The sequence below is a fragment of the Ananas comosus genome, linkage group 11 (genome assembly GCF_001540865.1).
Source record: "Ananas comosus cultivar F153 linkage group 11, ASM154086v1, whole genome shotgun sequence".
Taxonomy (NCBI): Eukaryota; Viridiplantae; Streptophyta; class Magnoliopsida; order Poales; family Bromeliaceae; genus Ananas; species Ananas comosus.
Genome location: NC_033631.1, coordinates 8,592,143 through 8,612,121, shown reverse-complemented (window position 1 = coordinate 8,612,121; position 19,979 = coordinate 8,592,143). Strand labels below are relative to the sequence as shown.

Sequence of the window (19,979 nt, the reverse complement as noted above, 5' to 3'; positions counted from 1 at the left end):
ACATGAACTTTGTTTGGTGGCTTCAGAGATGATCAATGATTTTCAGAGAGTTTGGTGTTTGAAATTTGCGGGATATGTTGACTGGTTTACAAATTTGGCTAGAAAATTGGTCGATCTTGATCGGGAACTTAAAATTCTTTCTGAGAAGGTAAGAGGATCCAGTAACAATGACTGACTCTCTCATTTGTTCATACTTCTGGCGGACAAATTGTGCATAGCATACTTCGGCATACTCGTTTTGTTTTCTCATCTAGGCTAGGAAATAGAAATATGCATGTATTTACATACTTCTATATATGAAAGCAAAAAGTTTGATAATTTAGTGTCTTACAATGTGCTGTTACTATTCTAAGGCTTGGTTCGTTGACAAGTTTTCGTTAGTGTTTTTTGTGACTTACTTTTAACTGTGTTAATGAGATAAGCAAATGCTTATTCAGCTTCCAGTAGTAGGATGCAAGTGTTCTTGGATGTAAAGATGTCTAAATTCATTCAGATGGTGCCATTGACAAGACATTTTCTTTATCGGTCAGTAAAAGTGACTATAATTTTATTTATGCGCTTTTGCATATATGTACCCTTTAAATATGCAAAAATTGTGCAAATACCCCTGCCAGGTTGCTTTTGTTAAATATTGGTTGAAATGGTTTCTATACTTTTTATGATCATGCCTTCTGTGACTAAAACCTTTTCCCTTACTGTATTATTCAAGGGGAAATGGTTTAGCCTTCTTATCTTATATACAATATAATAGCAATAGATCTCAATTTTAAGGTCTTTATTGGCAATCTTAGTAAATTCTTCGACTCATTACCTTGGTACTTGTATAATAATCTCTCTCAAGATTGTGTAAAAAATATTAAATGACATGTCACTTGAAGAACAGTTTGCATTTATATATTGAGAATATTTATCACTACATGACCAAGATATCTAGAAAATGTAGGACAAATTGTTTATCCTGTTGTTAGTATTCGTTAACATGTACACTTAAATGGACAAATATATCATTTGAAAGAGAAAAACAGAGATGTTTACTATCATCAAATTAGGAATATTGTCTTTACATGAAATGCCGTTTTAGAGGACATCATAATATGCATAAACTTTTAATTTGAAGTAAAAGCTATCAATGTGCAATTACTCAATGAAGCAAGTGAAAATATATTTAATTTCTAGTTTTCATGATAGTTTTGCTTCACTATATGAAATGCAAACTCGGAAAATAAATATTCATAAACAACTGATAAGCAGAGTCCCATCTATTTGTTATGGGTTTGTTTTTCTGTTTTCTTCTTGTCCTTTTGAATGATTACTATATAATCTAGAGTGTTTATGTGTAGCTCAAAATTCAAATATGAAAATTATAAATTTAAAATCCAGATCATTTAGTATTATCTATATCACCCACAATGTGTATTAGAAAATTTTGTAAGTTGGGCATCCATCGCCCGTTCATCTTGTTGTTTGATACTTGAACTAGAAAGCTATTCAATGTCACAAAACGCTTTCTATCAATTATGACTATCAATTATGACTTAAATAAGTAGACACATTACTTTTTATATCATACATTCATCGCCTCTGCCAAGTAAAGTGTCCCAGCTTTTTATAATTTGTGCTTTTATCTATCTTGTTTATGAGATTGATAGGAGATTTTTACTGGTACATAGTCTTGAATAATTAAGTTTTCGTGGAATGTTGTACGATAATCAATCTTTATTGGAGTTCCACTGGTAAATTGTGCAGTACAATTATGTTGTGTGGACTTATGCAGTGTGGAATAGTCGAGTGTAGGTATCTTGTCTATAGAGTTTGACTAGGGAAAAATATCTAATTTGTTAATCTAATGCAATAGTTCTGTTTGCGTACTAATTTCAATGTCGCTACTCGCTACAAGAGGTGGTGCTTCTTTTTGTCTTTAGTTCCTATTAACAAAATAATGCATAGAGTGTTGGAGAGGAAAGACAAACATAAATACAGCCATCTTGACATGATTACATGTGCCGTAATGTGCTTCTTAGGCTTCGTTTGGGATTGCGGGGAGATTGCATTACGTGCGGTGAGAAAGTACGATGGAAAAATATCTGTTTGTTTCCATACGTAATATAGTGTTCTGTATGTTGCGATGAGTCAGTTATGATATATTTTCTGCGATCCCACCTGAGAATGCAGAAGTATATATTTATATGTTTTTATCCTAACTCCATTTTATCTAATAATGTTAGATATGCCTCGATACCAAGCGAAGCCTTAGTCATGAGAGCAACTTCTTTGTGCATATTGTTTGAATATATTCATGATGATTTATATGAACCCAGGGAATTGCAGATGGTACAGGAATACTCTGTGTCTTTGCTAGAAAACTACTTTTCCTTAGGATTCCAGAAATCTTGATGCTATTAACTTGGTAGTGACTGGGAAGCTGGCAATATATTGCTGGTATGTTGCATTTAGCAGCAGACTACAAGATCTGCTTCTTTATTCTGGTTTTTTTTTTTAATGTATAACTTATCAGGTAGTTCTTTGAACAGCAGGAAATCCCTTTGTGAGCAAAAAAAACATTGGTTGCTATGATGGCTATTATTAGCTACACAATTTGTGTCTCTAATTTGACGCACCAAACAATTTTGAATGATTTTTCATTCCCTTTGCCATTTTAGTTCAAACTAATTTCATTTCTCATTCTCATTCTAATCATGAACCAAACATACTCTCAGTATACAAATCATCTAGGATTCCACATATTAAGTCATTTGGAAATTCTTGTTGTCTTACTTTATGTCCATAGGCAGTTAGTAAGGTGACATAGAAGTAAGGATTTAAGTTTTCATCAATATGGTGCATGCATATTGTGCCATATCGTATCAACAAAGTATCCGCATGGTACGGCCCTCATGCGGGTGTGTAGTTTAAAACTTTTTTTCTTTGAAATTAGTAAATAGCCATCTCAATAAAGTATAAAAACGTTTGATAAAGATATACAATTAAGCAACTAGAATATATAGGTGCAAAAAAAAAAAACAAAGGTTGGAAAAATTTGTTGGTATACATATATTTTTTATGATCAGCATATACCAGTACCTCCGTGTCACAATACCTAAATCCTTACATGGAAGTATCAAACCTCAAATTTAGAAGCTGCATAAAGGGTTAATGATGCACTTCAATCCAGGCCGGGATCACGTCATTTGATTTCTTATATTTTTGGTGTTTATTTTAGCCAGTTGATTGGAAATAAATCAATAATTAGGCTAGTATAGATTAGATCGAATCTAGTGTTTTCAAAAGATTTCTAATTTTTAGGTGTTGGATTAGTGTAAAGAGTCTATATGTAGGCTTTTAAGCTTTCTTTTATAATCAGGAAACTACTATATATGTTGTTAAGAATTTTGTTCCTGTTTTTACTCCTCTCAGCTCCTCTTATTTATCTCTCTCTCCTCTCTATTTTTTTCCCTCTCCTTTTCATTCTTATCGGCTGTATATTATCGGCTGTATATATCACATGCACTGAAAAGCAAACGATACCTTTGTACCCAAGTACTGTTCTGGCACTGTTGCACCAAAGTACTGCAGCGTTAAATCCTTTTTGCTCTGATATGTTTGTGGTTTGTGTGAGCTGTAAAAGAGGAATGTGTAGGCCTAAAAAGGAGAGTAAATTTGCTACAGGACTAGAACAGTATTGTGTGCCACATCCACATGGTTGTTTAGAGAGTTTGCAAATTGCTATTATGAAGCCTACTTTGATGTTATGAAGTGCAACAACCAACCTTAATCCAGTCCTAGTTAAGACCGGTGGGGAAATATCTTCAACATAAGATCATCTTATGATTCTTATCTATCATTATTTTATAAATGGCAGATAAAACAGTTTCACTTTGTGCATCATTTCTATCTTTCAGTTATTTTAGCAGACTGTATGGAAAGATACGTTCTATGAAGTCTCGCAATAATATTAATTTTCAAGCTAACATGGTACGAGACTAGGCTCCGAATTTTTTTTAATCAGAAGAGGCTAACAAATTGCAGAATGTAAGTGAAATTTTACCGAATGACGAAATAATATGTGAGACCGTACGTACCACTTTGTCTCCTAAACTTTACCAGACCAGTATTCTTTTCAAATCTACCAAAACACCCAAAAAAATCTACAAAATAGTCCTTACTGTTCCTCTTTATTCCATGTTGAAACCTCCTTAGCAAATCCCACTCCTCCACCGGTGGAGGCAAAAGCAATAGGCCGAAAAGGACACCCGACACCTTATTACTACACAAAGCGCCAAGAAGCTGCACGGACAAGATAGAAAAAAATGATCTCACATCAACGCACAAAAAAAGGAATCTTATATATACTGAGAAGTTTCCCATTTTCTTATTTATTCTTTTTAGAAGACTAATATTAAAAATTTTTATTTAAGATTTTAAAAGTTTTAAATATATTCTTAAAATTAAATTCTGATAGTAAGCTATCAGGAACAACGTTATTTTTATGAAATTATAATTTTACCTTTTTAACTATACTTTTTTTACTATTATCAATTTTTTTTAATTGGTCCTTAAGTTAGGGGCAAGACAAATATTCTGACACTTTGTTCCTTCAAATATATCCTTCTATCCTTAACAATCTTTTTTTATTTGTAAGTTTTATAGGAGTAAAACAGGTATTTTATTATTTTTTTCACTATGATAGAAATTTAATTCAGATTTAATTCGAAATGACTTAACGAATACTAATAGAAGGAGTATTTTCGAATAACGGAGAAACATATAAGATGCATATTTGAAATAAAAAAAGTATGAATAAATAAAATATTTCAAAAATTTTGATAGATACATAGACAATTATCCAAAAAAAGAAAAGAAAAAGGAAAGGAAAAAAAGAAAAAGGGAATATATTAGAGAGAGAGAGAGAGAGAGAATGGAAAGGGAAAGGGGAGGAGACACAAGAGTAGCATGACTGCATGTGATAGCGTGGAGAGACAAAGCGTGGGCAAGCGAACACTGCACATGGCAGTGCATGATTCAAATCTCAACCCCATCCTCTCCATATCTCTCTCTCTCTCTCTCTCTCTCTCTCTCTCTCTCTCCCTCTCTCTCTCTCTCTCTCTCTCTTCGTACTCTCTTTGGACAGCTCATTTTTTTCTTTTTCTTTTTTTTTTCATTTCCTTAAATTCCCACAACACATTTATTGTCTCAGGGCCCGTTTTGTTTGATTCGAAAATAACGAGCATTAAAATGATCTTTTCCTTTCCAAATAGTTTATCATTTTGGTATAGTTAACAAGATTAAAATTATGTTTGGTTAATTTTATAGAATAGTGAAAAAGTAAAAAAAAAAAAGTGACTATTGAATTTAATATAAAATATGATTAATAGTTTGCAATAAATTATATTATATAATATAATGTGCTATTAAAGATGTCCGTGGACCGGGTCGGGTCCGGATAATTAATATACTATACCCATACCCTAAAAAGAAATGATTACAAAAAATATATATACCCTACCCATTTAATTTCGTGTCGGGTTCGGATCTGGGTACTAAAATTACTAATATACCCATCGGGTCTATTTGAGCGGGTCTGGGTAGTGACTACCCGTATACTACCCGTTCAAGACCGGATATGGATCGGGTCTAGATCGGATACGAATATCCGTATAAATATATTTTTTTTATAAACTTTATTAAATAGTCAATAGACAAACTATAAAGCCCACCATAAAAATACTCGCATTCTAATAAGTTTTACCGTCCAATAAAATTCATTCAAAAGAAATATTGTCGCTGATGATGATGATGACACTGATGATGATGATGACAATGAAATATTGTTGACGGAAATGAAATGAAAAAAAGAAGTAGAAAACAAAGAGTAAAAAAATTAGAAAAAAGTAATGAGTAAAAGAGACGGCTAGGGTTTCATTAGGATGAAAATACGTAGTGACTCAACATCTATAAGTCATATTAAAATTGATTCTTCAACTTCAAAAGTTTTTTTTTTTTTTATTTACTATCGGATATTTCATCGGGTCCGGGTCCAGGTCCGGATTTGAAAACTATTCCGGACCCTACCCATTTAAAAGTTAGGTTTGGGTCGGGTCCAAATCGAGTATGGGTATAAAATATCCGGACCCATACCCGAAACTTTAATGGGTAATTTTTTTTATCCGTATATTACTCATTTTTTATCGGGTTCGGTTCGGGTCCGGATAGGGTCCGGGTCGGGTATGGGATATCGGATATTTTGGACACCTTTATGTGCTATGTAAAAAATATTTGAAATATAATACTTTTTTTTTTTTCAAATTCCACTTAAACACAAATTTAATAAAAATAATTTAGTAACATATTTAATTAAAATTTATTATAATATTTAAGTACAAATAATATTAATATGTATTAATATAATACATATAATAATTTTTACAATAAAAATAATTTATTATAAGATGTAATATATATATCATGTCCATATAATTTATTTTAATTCAGTAAATAAGCTTGAAATTAAGTCTTGTAATAGCAATCATCCACTAAAAGGGTGGAATTATTTATCCCAAACTATTCTGGATTAATCGAAAATAGCAAGGTTTGACTGAATTATTTTATCCTTACCAAAATATATCCTGCCTGGTGGAATAGCAGGAATAACTTTCGTTGTTCTCACTTTAACCCCGAGCCAAATGAGGCCCTTAATCCCTTGAATATAAATTTATTAAACATATTTTTATCGAGTAGTTTAAACTTCTCAAGAAATTAGTTATTTCGGTTATTTAAGAGATAATATATTATAATATATATATATATATATATATATATTATATATATGTATATATATATATTATATATAATACATATATATATATATATATTGTAGAGCTATTATGCTATCGGAAGCATAAAGAGTTGTGCTTCTGATTTTTAGCCCTTGGAATCAAAGATTCATATGGTTGGATAATACGTGCCCCCCTTAGATTTGAGTGGTCCCCCTAGGTTAAGTGGTCCCCATTGGTTAATAATATAATCAATAAGTTTAGAAATTATAATGAGAAGTTGATCTAAGGGTCCTAAAAAATCGGAAGCACCAACTATTTTTACTTCCGATAGCATAACTAACTCTTACTTTATATATATATATAATACTATAATATATATAATATATATATATATATATTATATATATATATATATAATATATACTATATATATATATATAATAATATTAAAAATATTATTTCTTGGTAGCTTAAGTTTTTGGGAATATCCATTATTTCACATTATTTAATATTTTTTCAATATAAATATTAAAAATATCATTTTCTTCTATTGTTTCACATTGTTTAACATATTATCAATATGAATATTAAAACATCATTAATTATCTTGTATCTTAAATTATGCGAAACACTTGTTTTCTCCAAAAACTTAAGCCATGTTCTCCAAAATCATATTCTTTCATTTAATTGAAATTCATATCATGTGACTATAAAAAAGTCTCGAGCTCAGATGTGAGGATGAGCATTAAATATAAAAATAAAAATAAAAATACCATTCTTTACGAGTTTAAACTTTTGAAGAAAATAATTTTGAATTATTTAACGTTATAGCTTAACTCTTTTGGATAAATTGATTGTATCACATTATTTAAAGCATTCCTCACCAATATTATGTCCTTTTCCATTTGGAAATAACATTAAAGGTCTCACATGATAGTATTTCCACTGTACTACCTTGTAATTCAAGGTCTTGCATTAATTTTGTCTCTTCATGGATTCAGTTTTATCCTTTCACCAAGATTGGAAAAATTGCAATATTAGTTTCTGTAATCTTTTTGTTCTCAATCTTTTAAATTCGACATTCAAAATTCAAAACTTCAGTACTATATATATAAGTGTCTGCAATAATTTGCTTTCTAAAAGAGCTCGGGACTAAAGGGAAACTATTGAGTTCAAGGTCTCTTTGTTGATGTTGAAAGTTCAAAGAACAAATTAAAAAAAATAGGGTAAAAATGTACAGCGTTTACGTGAATTATTGACCATTTTGACCTAATTATCCAACCTTTCAAAATTTTGATTTTACTATTCAACCTTTCAATCTATTTGAGTAAAATTTAAAATTTTAATTAATTACTAACTTTAATAAATTTATAGTTATAAGAATTGCATGAAATATTATAATTAAATTTGTAAAGATAAATGACGCTGTCAAATTCTGAATTAAAATGCTATTCACTAATTCAAATCAAATAAATTGAAAGATTATGTGTCAACATTAAAATTTTAAAAGGCTGGATAGACGATCGGATAAGTTCTATACGTTTTTAAGCTAAAAGTAGCTTCAAGTGCTATAATAATTCTATGAAGCCTCAATAACAAAGGGACTCTTAGATGGTTACTGGAAATGCTATAGTTTCTCTGTTCTGATATGCATATTGAAAACATATATTCACTTGGTATTTGGAAGTGACCTAATGCTATTGCACCAAATAAAAGAATTAGTTGAGGAGAACGTAAGTAGTGATATGTTTTTTTATTTTTCAATAAGACTACAAAAATTATAAAAAAAATAATATAAGAATAAAAAAATTTAAAATAAAAAAATCATGTCTAATGATAAAAAAATAAAAAAATTACAGATTATATTAATTTATTATATATATATAATAAAACAGTATCGTATTAATTTATTATGTGTATAAATATNACTATAATTAAATTTGTAAAGATAAATGACGCTGTCAAATTTTGAATTAAAGTGCTATTCACTAATTCAAATCAAATAAATTGAAAGATTATGTGTCAACATCAAAATTTTAAAAGGCTGGATAGTTGATCAGATAAGTTCTATACATTTTTAAGCTAAAACTAGCTTCAAGTGCTATAATTCTATGAAGCCTTAGTAACAAAGGGACTCTTAGATGGTTACTGGAAATGCTATAGTTTCTCTGTTCTGATATGCTTATTGAAAACATATATTCACTTGGTATTTGGAAGTGACCTAATGCTATTGCACCAAATAAAAGAATTAGTTGAGGAGAACGTAAGTAGTGATATGTTTTTTTATTTTTTCAATAAGACTACAAAAATTATAAAAAAAATAATATAAGAATAAAAAAATTTAAAATAAAAAAATAAAAAAATCATGTCTAATGATAAAAAAATAAAAAAATTACAGATTATATTAATTTATTATATATATATAATAAAACAGTATCGTATTAATTTATTATGTGTATAAATATGTAGTACAACAGTAAATTATATTTATCCTAATGGAGATAAAGTTAACCATGCCATTTAATTAAACTAGTAGGAGAGGTAAAAGAATAGGAGGAAAATTTTAATGCTATGTGAATATAATTAACCCAAAACCTATTGAAACCAAAGGGTTCACCAAATAGATCGATCTACAAGTAAACAATCCCGAAAAATGATATTAACAAATTTTAATTCGTAACAAAATATTTTCAAGCCTACTCTCACAAACTTTAAAAAACGCTTTCAATTATTCTCTCCATCAGAGGCACTTCCAATCTCAGGATGAAGTTTGTTTGCATGTATCTTTTGCGGGGATTGTCATTATAATTTTACAGTATTGGAAGATAAAATATTAAAAGCCCTAAATGGGCCTCATTGTTAAACTTAATCACCACTTCTGCGCATTTACTTTGCTCTCGAGCCTCTGTATATATATGTAACTCAACTAGACCAGAATTTGCAACACATGCATGCGTCGGATCGTTAGCGCTAACCATTAATCCCAAAAATTCGAGCTGTTAGAAATATGCAACCAATTCACTTAAAGCGTACAGATATAGAGCCCACGGGTCTCGATTGTGACTCGGTTCAACCAACCTCACGCCACTTCGAACATGACTCGGCCCACCCAGCCTCACGCCATTTCGAACATGACTTGGCCCACATGGCCTCCTGCCACAGGGCAGGATGCTAGCCCATTTAAGCCAACAGCATGTGCTCCTCGTCTTCACAACAAATGATAAAAAGGATAGTTTGTTCATATATATATATAGTGTAGTAGAGCTACTATGCTATTGGAAGTATAGAGGGTTTTATACTTCCAACTTTCTGATCCTTAGATCAAGAAATATACGGTTGAGATGATTGCGGTCCCTCCTAGGGTTTAGTAGTACCCCTAGGGTTGAGTGGTGTATTAATCCAAAGGTTAGAAATGATCAAAGAAGTTGATCTAAGAGCCAAAAAGTCAGAAGCACTAAATCCCCTATGCTTCCAATAGCATAGTAACTCTACTATATATGAGGCTACTATGCTTTTGGAAGCACGGAGCCTTCCGTGCTTTCAGATCGTTTTCGATGTTGCGACTTTCGAATCGTCGATCGGCTCCGTTAAACTTGATCTAGAGTATTTGAAGTATCTAGAAAATAAATTTTATGATTTTTCGATATTATTTGCCTAGTGATCGAAGGGGCTCAAAATCAATAATTTTAATGGCCGTAGTGAGCCGTTTGCAAGTTTAATGGTGTAGAAATATTCAAATCCCGTGAAATTTTGATAGAAAATTCTTTATACTATATAAAACAAGATCAATATCTTTGATCTAAAATTTTAATGTCATATTATTACGTTTTGTAAGATTTTTATTTTCAGCCGTTGATTTTGAACCCCTTCGTTCACTAGACAAATAATATCGAAAAATCGTATAGTTTATTTTCTAGGTACTTCAAATACTCTAGATCAAGTTTAACGGAGCCGATCGACGATTCGAAAGTCGCAACATGAAAAATGATCTGAAAGCACGGAAGACTCCGTATTTACAGAAGCATAGTAGCCTTACTCTCTCCCTCTCTCTCTCTCTATATATATAGCTAGTCTTCTGTACTATCTATAGTACCGGAGCTCAGGTACTATAGTCTCGTTTTCGATTTTAGGGTATTCAAATCAACGATCCACACCGTTAAAACTGATCTAGAGTATTTAAAGTTTTTAGAAATAAAATTTTGTATTTTTTCGACATAGTTTACTTTATGATCAAACCATTTCAAAATTGTCAATTTTCAATGGCTACTATGGCGAGTTTGGAGTTTAACGGTGTAGAAGAATCTAAATTTTTTCAAATTTTGATAGAAAATATTTTAAACTATCTAGATTAAGGTTAATATTCTTGATCTTGAATTTAAAAGTCCTATACTCAAATTTTAAAAATTATTCAATTTCCACCTTCTATTTTGACATAATTTTATTTACTAAGTAAACGATGTCGAAAAAAACTAAAATTTTATTCCTAAGAACTTCATATATCCTAAATCATATTTAACGGTGTGGATCGTTAATTTGAATACTCTAAAATCGAAAACAAGACTATAGTACTGGGGCTCCGGTTCTATAGATAGTCTAGTAGCCTAATTCTATATATATATATATGTAGAGTCCGGCTACTATGTTATTAATAGCACGAAGTATTTAGTGCTACCAAGTTTTCTGCCGTTGGATCTACCCTTTGGATCATTTTCACACTACAACAGAATTAGGTTATAGGGACACATGTTTGGGACACTTTTGAGTAAGTGTTTCATTTATGCTAAAACTTAAAAAATATTTACTAATGCCTAAATATAAAGCCCAATCCAATTAAAAATAAAAGATTACTCTACTCAACCCACCACACCCAGTTCATTTGGCCCGATTACAAACAGAAAAGAAAAAAAAAAGAAAAATCAATTACCATCTTTTCTTCTCTCTTCACTCAATTCATTGAAATTCTAGACGAAAAGCCTTTCCTGTCGTCCTCCTCCGCCACCGCAGCCAACGAGATAGAGTTTCGGCGGTTGCTAAATGCTTAAATAAGTGTTGGTAAATTAGCAGCACTTTTTAGGTTATAGCGACACTCTTTAACTGTCACTATATACTTAGCGACCCCACATATAGCAACACTTTTAAAAGTGTCGGTAATTTTAGCTAGCGGCACTTTTTTGACATGTACCTACATTTAAAAGTGTCGCTATAGACCGTTTNTATTTAAAGTTTCTAGAAGTAAAATTTTATATTTTTTCGACAAAGTTTACTTTATGATCAAACTATTTCAAAATTGTCAATTTTCAAAGACTATTATGACGAGTTTGGAGTTTAACGGTGTAGAAGAATCTAAATTTCTTCAAATTTTGATAGAAAATTCTTTAAACTATATAGATTAAGATTAACATTCTTGATCTTGAATTTAAAAGTCCTATGCTCAAATTTTAAAGAGTATTCAATTCCCACCGTCCATTTTGACATAATTTATTTACTAAGTAAACGATATTGAAAAGAACTAAAATTTTATTTCTAAGAATTTCATATACCCTAGATCATATTTAACGGTGTGGATCGTTGATTTGAATGCCCTAAGATCGAAAACAACACTATAGTACGGGAGCTCCCGTACTATAGATAGTATAGTAGCCTAATTATATATATATATATATAGAGAGAGAGAGAGAGAGAGAGAGAGAGAGAGAGTTGGGCGCTCTATAAGGAGCACGAGAGATGTACGGTCACATCTGCACGTGGTCACTGATTCCCCCACTTACATCTAAAAAAAACTGCAGCTGCGACTTTTGTGCTGTGCCGTTAATCCCCAACCTCTCTTCCCTCCACCGGCCACCACCCAGCTGTGTCTAAGCTGTCTTCCTCTTCTTCCCTTGTCATGTGATTCTTTTCATTCTTTTCTTTTTTTCGTTCGAACGAGAAATAGCTCAGAAAGTTAGAGCGGAGAGAGACAGGTAGAGAGAGAAAGATTATCTCGTCGTTATGGCGCAGCTTCCGCCCAAGATCCCATGCAGCATGATGACGTGTTCCCTCAACTGGCCCGCCGCCGCCGCTACGACTACTAGTGCGGCCACCCTGCAGCCCTCGTGGGTCGATGAGTTCCTCGACTTCTCCGCCGCGAAGCGCGGGGCCCACCGCCGCTCCGTCAGCGACTCCGGCCCATTCCTCGAGGCCGGCCCCGCGGCGCCGGCCGCCGAATTCGACCGCCTCGACGACGACCAGCTCATGTCCATGTTCTCCGACGACGCCGGGGCCCCGCCGCCGCCGATGCCGATGCCAATGCCGATGCCGCAGCCGCCTCCGTCGGCGTCGTCAGCACCGTCGACGCCGTCGGACCACAACAGCGTCAGCGACGACAAGGCGGCGGCCGGCGCGGCCGAGTGCGAAGAGGCGCAGAGCCAGTGCGAGGCCGAGCAGGGACACCAGGAGAGTCAAAAGGTTAGCGAGCCCAACGGTCGAATTACGCCACAATGTAGCTCATTTAAACCAAAGAAAGAAAAAAAAAAAATTTGTCGCAAAATCATAATAATAATAATAAATAAGAATAAGAACAAGTAAAACATATGAATATATAATTCAGTCTTATATAACCAATCGTATTATTCTTGATCACAAAAACCTCAGACTCGTGTCGTAGCAAGTCACCTAGCAGGATTAACATATAAATATCGTAATTAATTTGTTTCTCATTGAATTATGCTTAATTAACTGAGTTGAATTATTAATTGCAGGATTTTAGCTAATAGGCAATCGGCGCAGAGGTCGCGAGTGAGGAAGCTCCAATACATTGCGGAGCTCGAACGTAGCGTGACTACGTTACAGGTATGTGTAGTGTTAGCTAATGGGAGAGATGCGTGTCATTAATTCTCCAAATTTTGAATTTGAGTTTTAATTTACCCTAAGTTTCAAATATTTTTGCAATTGGGTCCTTCATATTTTTTAAATCCTTCGTCTCTTTGAAATGACATAAGATACGCTATTATATTCTATTAAATCAATTTTTTAAACAACATAATATCAGATTTAAGTAGTCCTAAGCCCCTTTCGTTCTAGGAGCTTTTGATGGCAAAATTTCCCATGTGTTATTCTATTTTGTTTGTGGAGGTACACATGGCATGATTATATATGATCTCCATCATATATGTGCGTTGACAGAATTAATTAAGACTATTTACAAACTGTTTTTTGATAATAACAAACGTACACCAACATTATATATGTTCCCTCTCAATGCAAATGTAGATCATTATGGTTTTATTTTTCCTTTTTAATTTGGTTAAAATTAGAGAAATGTTTCTTGTGCACCTAAGTTGGGCGCAAACCTTACAATCTCATCTGAGAATTTAGTTATTTCTTTTAGAATTTTAATGTTACAAAAATGATAAGACTGATATAAAAAAAAAAGAGTTTTTGGATGAATAGAGTGTAAAGTTTATATGCATAATTTAGTAGTATTGCTCTTGAAATAATAGTGGTGTTAAGTAAAGTAAAATCTCTCTTCATATGTATAGAAACAATTTTATTAATTGCAATTGCTAGGCACATTGCTACGTACCCACATGGCACTCCGCAATTTAATTAATTCCCATTGCTATGAATTTGTAATTTTATGTACCTCTTCAATTTTCTCGCAAGAGAAAAAAGAGCTTCTTTTTTAGCATGCATTATCATGTCCCTACCACATTCTTCTTTTAGGGTTAAATGCATATAGGTCCCTATAAATATAGTAAATTATAAATATATATCTAAAGTTCAACTTTCATATGTTGTTCTCATAAAAATTCTAATATTTTCAAATATGTTACTCTGATTTGTTACCGTTATAGAACTTTTTATATTTTAAATGAAATGTCAATTTTGTCATGACAAATATGTTCCTCTAAAAGTCACAGTAATATAATATAAGAGGGACAAAAATATCAAGTTATCTTATAAACTAATTAGGATTAATTAAAGTTTTCTAATGGATTCTAACAGTAGAGACATATTTCTAAATATTAGGGCTTTTGTAGAAACAATATATGAAAGTTGAATTTTGTAGGGATATATCTGTAATTCACTATGATTGCAGGTATCTGCATAAAAATTAATCCCTTCTTTAATATTAGAAGCACATGCAGTAACATTTTAAATATTAGGAGGTCCCAGTTCACGAAAATAGGTCCCAGTTTACAAAAATTGAAAAAAATAAAGGATCAGTTCAAACCCATAAATCAAAGGTTGAGGATGTGACTTTTAATGCCCAAAACATCAATACCTTAGAGACTAGCTAGGCTAAAAATTATATACTTAAACTAGAAGAATTGGCTCTGATGCAACATTACAAATGAGTTCGTTGAGTTATTAGTAATGAAACAGTGCATGCAACTAGAGTTTGCATGATAGGATCCTGTTCTCTTAAGGATTCTTTTTTTTTTTTGTTCTCTTTTTTTTTTTTTTTTTTTCTTATNATACCTTAGAGACTAGCTAGGCTAAAAATTATATACTTAAACTAGAAGAATTGGCTCTGATGCAACATTACAAATGAGTTCGTTGAGTTATTAGTAATGAAACAGTGCATGCCACTAGCGTTTACATGATAAGTTCCAATTCTCTTATTGATACTTTTTTTTTTTTTTGTTTTTTTTTTTTTTTTTTTTTTTTTTTTCAGAAAGTGGTTATTACATGCATACTTAAATTTTTATTTTCGGGGTATATATTTGCATGTAGACTGAGGTATCTGCATTGTCGCCCCGAGTGGCGTTCCTCGATCACCAGCGGTCGATCCTCAGCGTCGGTAACAGCCATCTCAAGCAGCGGATCGCGGCCCTGGCACAGGACAAAATATTCAAGGATGGTGAGTTAACTAAAAGTCTAAAACCATGCTCAATTATATTTCATATTTGTTATTCTTTTTTGTAGGTTTTGCTTAATTGTTTTTTTGTATTTTTCCCTATCTAGAATAGGTCCACAGGCACTATGTGTGTTTGTGGTGGTCCTCTTCCATTCATGAACACATGATACAAATTAACTTAGGCCCATGGTTGTTGCTATTGCTATAGCAACTTGGGTAGGTTGATATTATTTACTTCATGGTAAATAATTATTCTACTCTTCTGTACATGCAAATTATTAGTTATAAAACTAATCACATTAATTAATCTCTAAATAAGAGGTATCCTTTTCCTCGAAATTGGTATTTCCATTGACTCAATAATTTTAATTTATAGCTGATAATACTACAATGAACCCCACAAATCACTTGAGCTACTAAATACATGTATAGTGTACACTTTGATAAAATATAGATTTTTAAAGCATCAAAATGTACTTGGATTTTCCACGCTGTAAATAATCTCATTGCTTTCCATAATTTACCCTACACGAAGTAATAATATAAATAGAAAAAAAAAATTTATGGACTAATTAATACATTTATTTTAGACATGAAGATAATTTTTGGACAATTACTTAATTAGTGGTCCCTGGTACCAGTTTGCAGGTCACAAATCATAATAAACATCAACTGTGCATCAAGCAATGGAACTTTTACTCAAGTAAATATGAATAAATAGTGCACAATTTGATAAAAGGATAATTCTTCAAAAATAAGGCCAATATGTTACATAGACCCACACAATAATTACTATTGTTATATCTTGTTTGGTTATATATTAGGGTTAAATATATGCACAAATAATATTTCATGCATGTACCTTTCAGATGTTATGTGTTAGTTCTAAACTCTTCACTTAAATATTTTGGTCTCTGAACTACCATATATTGACTTAAATGCTCAACATTCAACCACTTTCAGAAAACAATCATTTTTCTCTTCTCTTTCAATTTGGTTTTCCTTTTGTTTTGTTGTTTCAAATTGAATTATGATAGCTATTTTGCGTAAAAGTGTTGCATGCGAGCACATGATATTGCAAACATTAGGCAACTAGGAAGGCCAAGGATACACAATTGCAATATATATATACGGGAAAATTTAATTAGGCACTAAAGTGTTTAAATAAAAAGCTCTGAACACCATATATTAGGTAGGTTTAATTATAGGAAATATTTATACATATTTTTTGCCCTTATATTTGTCACCTGCCCTTGCAAAGTTTTTGATATACACTTTAATTGGATCTCAAATAGGTTTTTTCTTTCTTTTTCTTTTTTTTAAAAATGCAAGCCCACCAAGAGGCATTGAAGAAGGAGATTGAGAGATTGAGACAAGTATATCACCAACAAAATCTAAAGAAGATGAGCACTCCCACATCTGAGCCTGTTGTATGCACAGAGAACGGGCTCCTCAGCTAACATATGTATATGCATTGGTGGGCATATATACATTACATTACTACTTTGTAGCTAGAGAATTAATAAGGTGGTGTTCTTGGTTAATTACATATTTATTGGTAATCAATTACCTGGTGGTGGTGGTGGCTGTATTTTTTGTTGTGTATTAAATATTCTTTGTGCAGCTTTAATTTATTTTTCTTATTTAAGATACAAAAAAAAAAAGAAAAAAGAAAATCATTGTGATAGTATCCAGTGGTGTTTTCAATTTTCTCTCCCATGTTTTCTTTGGGCATTAATTAATCTTGTGTGGTGGTATTTCTTGGTGTTATCTTTCTTTTTTCTTTTAACTTGAATGCAAATAAGAAATCCATTCTTTTCTGGTAATAAACACGGTTGCAGTTGATAACTATTAGTTACAATACTAATTTTTTATAACAAACAACGATCGTTGCAAATTATTACTAATGGCAATAAATAACTAAATAATATGATTTGCATTATCACAACGGCACAAACTATTGTAATCAAATATATTTTGTAATAATTTACTTTTCAATGCACTTAAATTAGTTTTATAGGATAAAATTGTTTAGTGCCTTTTTTCAATTTTCTTCTGAAATTGAGGAAGAAGGAACAAAATAATTTAAAGAAGCATCATCAATTTTGTCCAAAGGTATGTGTTTTGTATTAGAGATATAACAAGTTTGTAAAATTCCTACGTTCAAAGAGTTACGGTCACGGTTCTTTAAATTGGTGAATGATGTCATTACTCACTCCATAAATATTAGTTTTGAAATAAGTATATTCCTTAGTTTTTCTATAAAATTGTATTTTCACTTTCTTAAAATGGATTATATTAATTAGTTTAGAATAGTGTGTGTTTTTTAGTATTTCTAGAAGTGTCTTTTACTTTCTCTATGAAATTAATGAGTGAGTTAATATATGGAGAAGATGAATGGTCATTTGAGAGCCTATAAATATATAATAATTTTATAATGAAAAACAAGTCAAGTTAAATTGAAGTTTCCATTTTTATTTGAGAAGAATAATTTCTTCTTACTCCTATCTCTTAGGTGGATTTTTTATAAGAGAAGAGTGTTGCTCAACCATTGTGTTGGTGGATTCCACATAGTGGTGAGTGTGCTCGAGTTCGACGTGGTGGATTTTACAACGAGTTGAGTGTTTATTGAGCTGTGCTTGTTCTATTTTTGCGTCCTCTCTAAGTCCCGGCGTCAGATTGGTATCAGACCCCTAGGTTCAAGATGGCTAACAACCAAAGGCATGATCCACGCATGGAGGATCCCGCAACGCGTGAGTATGATTTGCAGGATGTTGAGAGGCAAGATGACTTGCGGAGACAAGTGCGACTTCTTGAAGAGCAACTTGCTTGCTTTGAAGTTTTGGAATATGGCGACCCTTGTCATGGTTCAAAGCAAGAAGATGAGGAGAATATCAATCAATTTCATAATGCTCGTAGGCGGGCACCTAGTAAGGAAGGTTCTCTATATCGACTACCTTGGAGGAACAATGAGTTCCGCCGGGACCTCGACATCAAAGTTAATATTCCTGAGTTCGAAGGAAGGATGCAACATGATGAGTTCATTGACTGACTTCACACTGTGGAGCAGATCTTTGAATATGAAGATGTACCCGAATACTACAAAGTAAAGCTTGTGGCCATCAAGCTTAAAAAGTATGCGTCTATTTTGTGAGAGCAATTCAAAGTTTGACGAGCTCGCGAAGAAAAATAAAAAATACAAACTTAGAAAGAACTTAAGAAGAAGTTTTTATCGGAGCACTATATGCAAGATGCTTTTCTCAAGTTTCACCGCCTGAAACAATAGAATCGCTCTATTGAGGAGCACTCGGAGGAGTTTGATCATCTTATCATGTGGTGCGGCATTTACAAACCGGAAGAGCAAACCATAGCTCTTTACCTTGGTAGGCTTCGTCGTGAGATATTCGACATCGTCAACCTTCAACATTATTGGACATACAATGATGCCTACAAGCTTGCGATTAAGGTAGAGAGGCAACTCAAGGCAAAGGGTGTGCGTCGAGCATCAAGTGCCAGTGGTAATCGATCCATAGCTCGTGAGAACACTTCCAACCAGGGGAGTGCTTCTCAAACTTCTATGTCCATATCCCAAAAGCCTCATCCAAAACAAGAGGCAGTGACTACTTCTAATTATCCTAGTTCTTCAAATTCTAACCCGCGATGATACTACAAATGTCAAGGCCTCGGACACATTGCGCCTCTGAATGCCCAAATAGGAGAATTGTTACTCTTTTCGAGGAGACACCTGACAAAGAGGAAGGTCTTGAAACTACATCACCCGTGTAGGATGAAGAAGTGGAAGAGGAAGATAAAATCACTTATGGTGACGGAGGTGAGGCTTTTGTCACTCGACAAGCCTTGAGCGCTACACCTGTCAAGGAAGATGATTAGCTTAATAATATTTTTCACACACAGTGCACTACTTCTCATGGCAAGGTATGTTCTAAATCATTATTTCTTAAGAAGTTGTCAGAATCCTCCGAGGCCTATAATTTACTCTCGTAGAGGAAAATAAAATAGAGAATACAATACCTTCTATCATCATACCTTTTATTCATGAGTTTAAAGATGTAATTCCGGAGAAGATTCCACCCAGTCTTCCACCTATGTAGGAGATCCAACATTGCATTGATATTGTGCCGGGCACCACTATCCCCAATAAGGTAGCATATCGAATGTGTCCGAAAGAAAATGAAGAGCTACAACGACAAGTTGAAGAGCTTATTCGAAAGGTGCGAGAAAGTATGAGCCCCTGTGCAGTGCCGATGCTACTAGTGCCAAAAAAGAATGAATCTTGGCGCATGTGTGTGGATAGTAGAGCAGTCAACAAAATCACTATTAAGTACCGCTTTCCTATTCCACGTCTC

At 32.8% G+C, this 19,979-nt stretch overlaps 1 protein-coding gene across 1 annotated transcript; it reads left to right on the top strand.

Moving 5' to 3' along the window:
- LOC109717045 (basic leucine zipper 61-like) lies at nt 12,478-17,338 on the top strand. The gene is given in 5 exon segments (XM_020242698.1): nt 12,478-13,189; nt 13,191-13,217; nt 13,511-13,601; nt 15,489-15,615; nt 16,945-17,338. Coding segments are annotated over 5 exon segments (801 nt in total). The 5' UTR covers nt 12,478-12,761; the 3' UTR covers nt 17,073-17,338.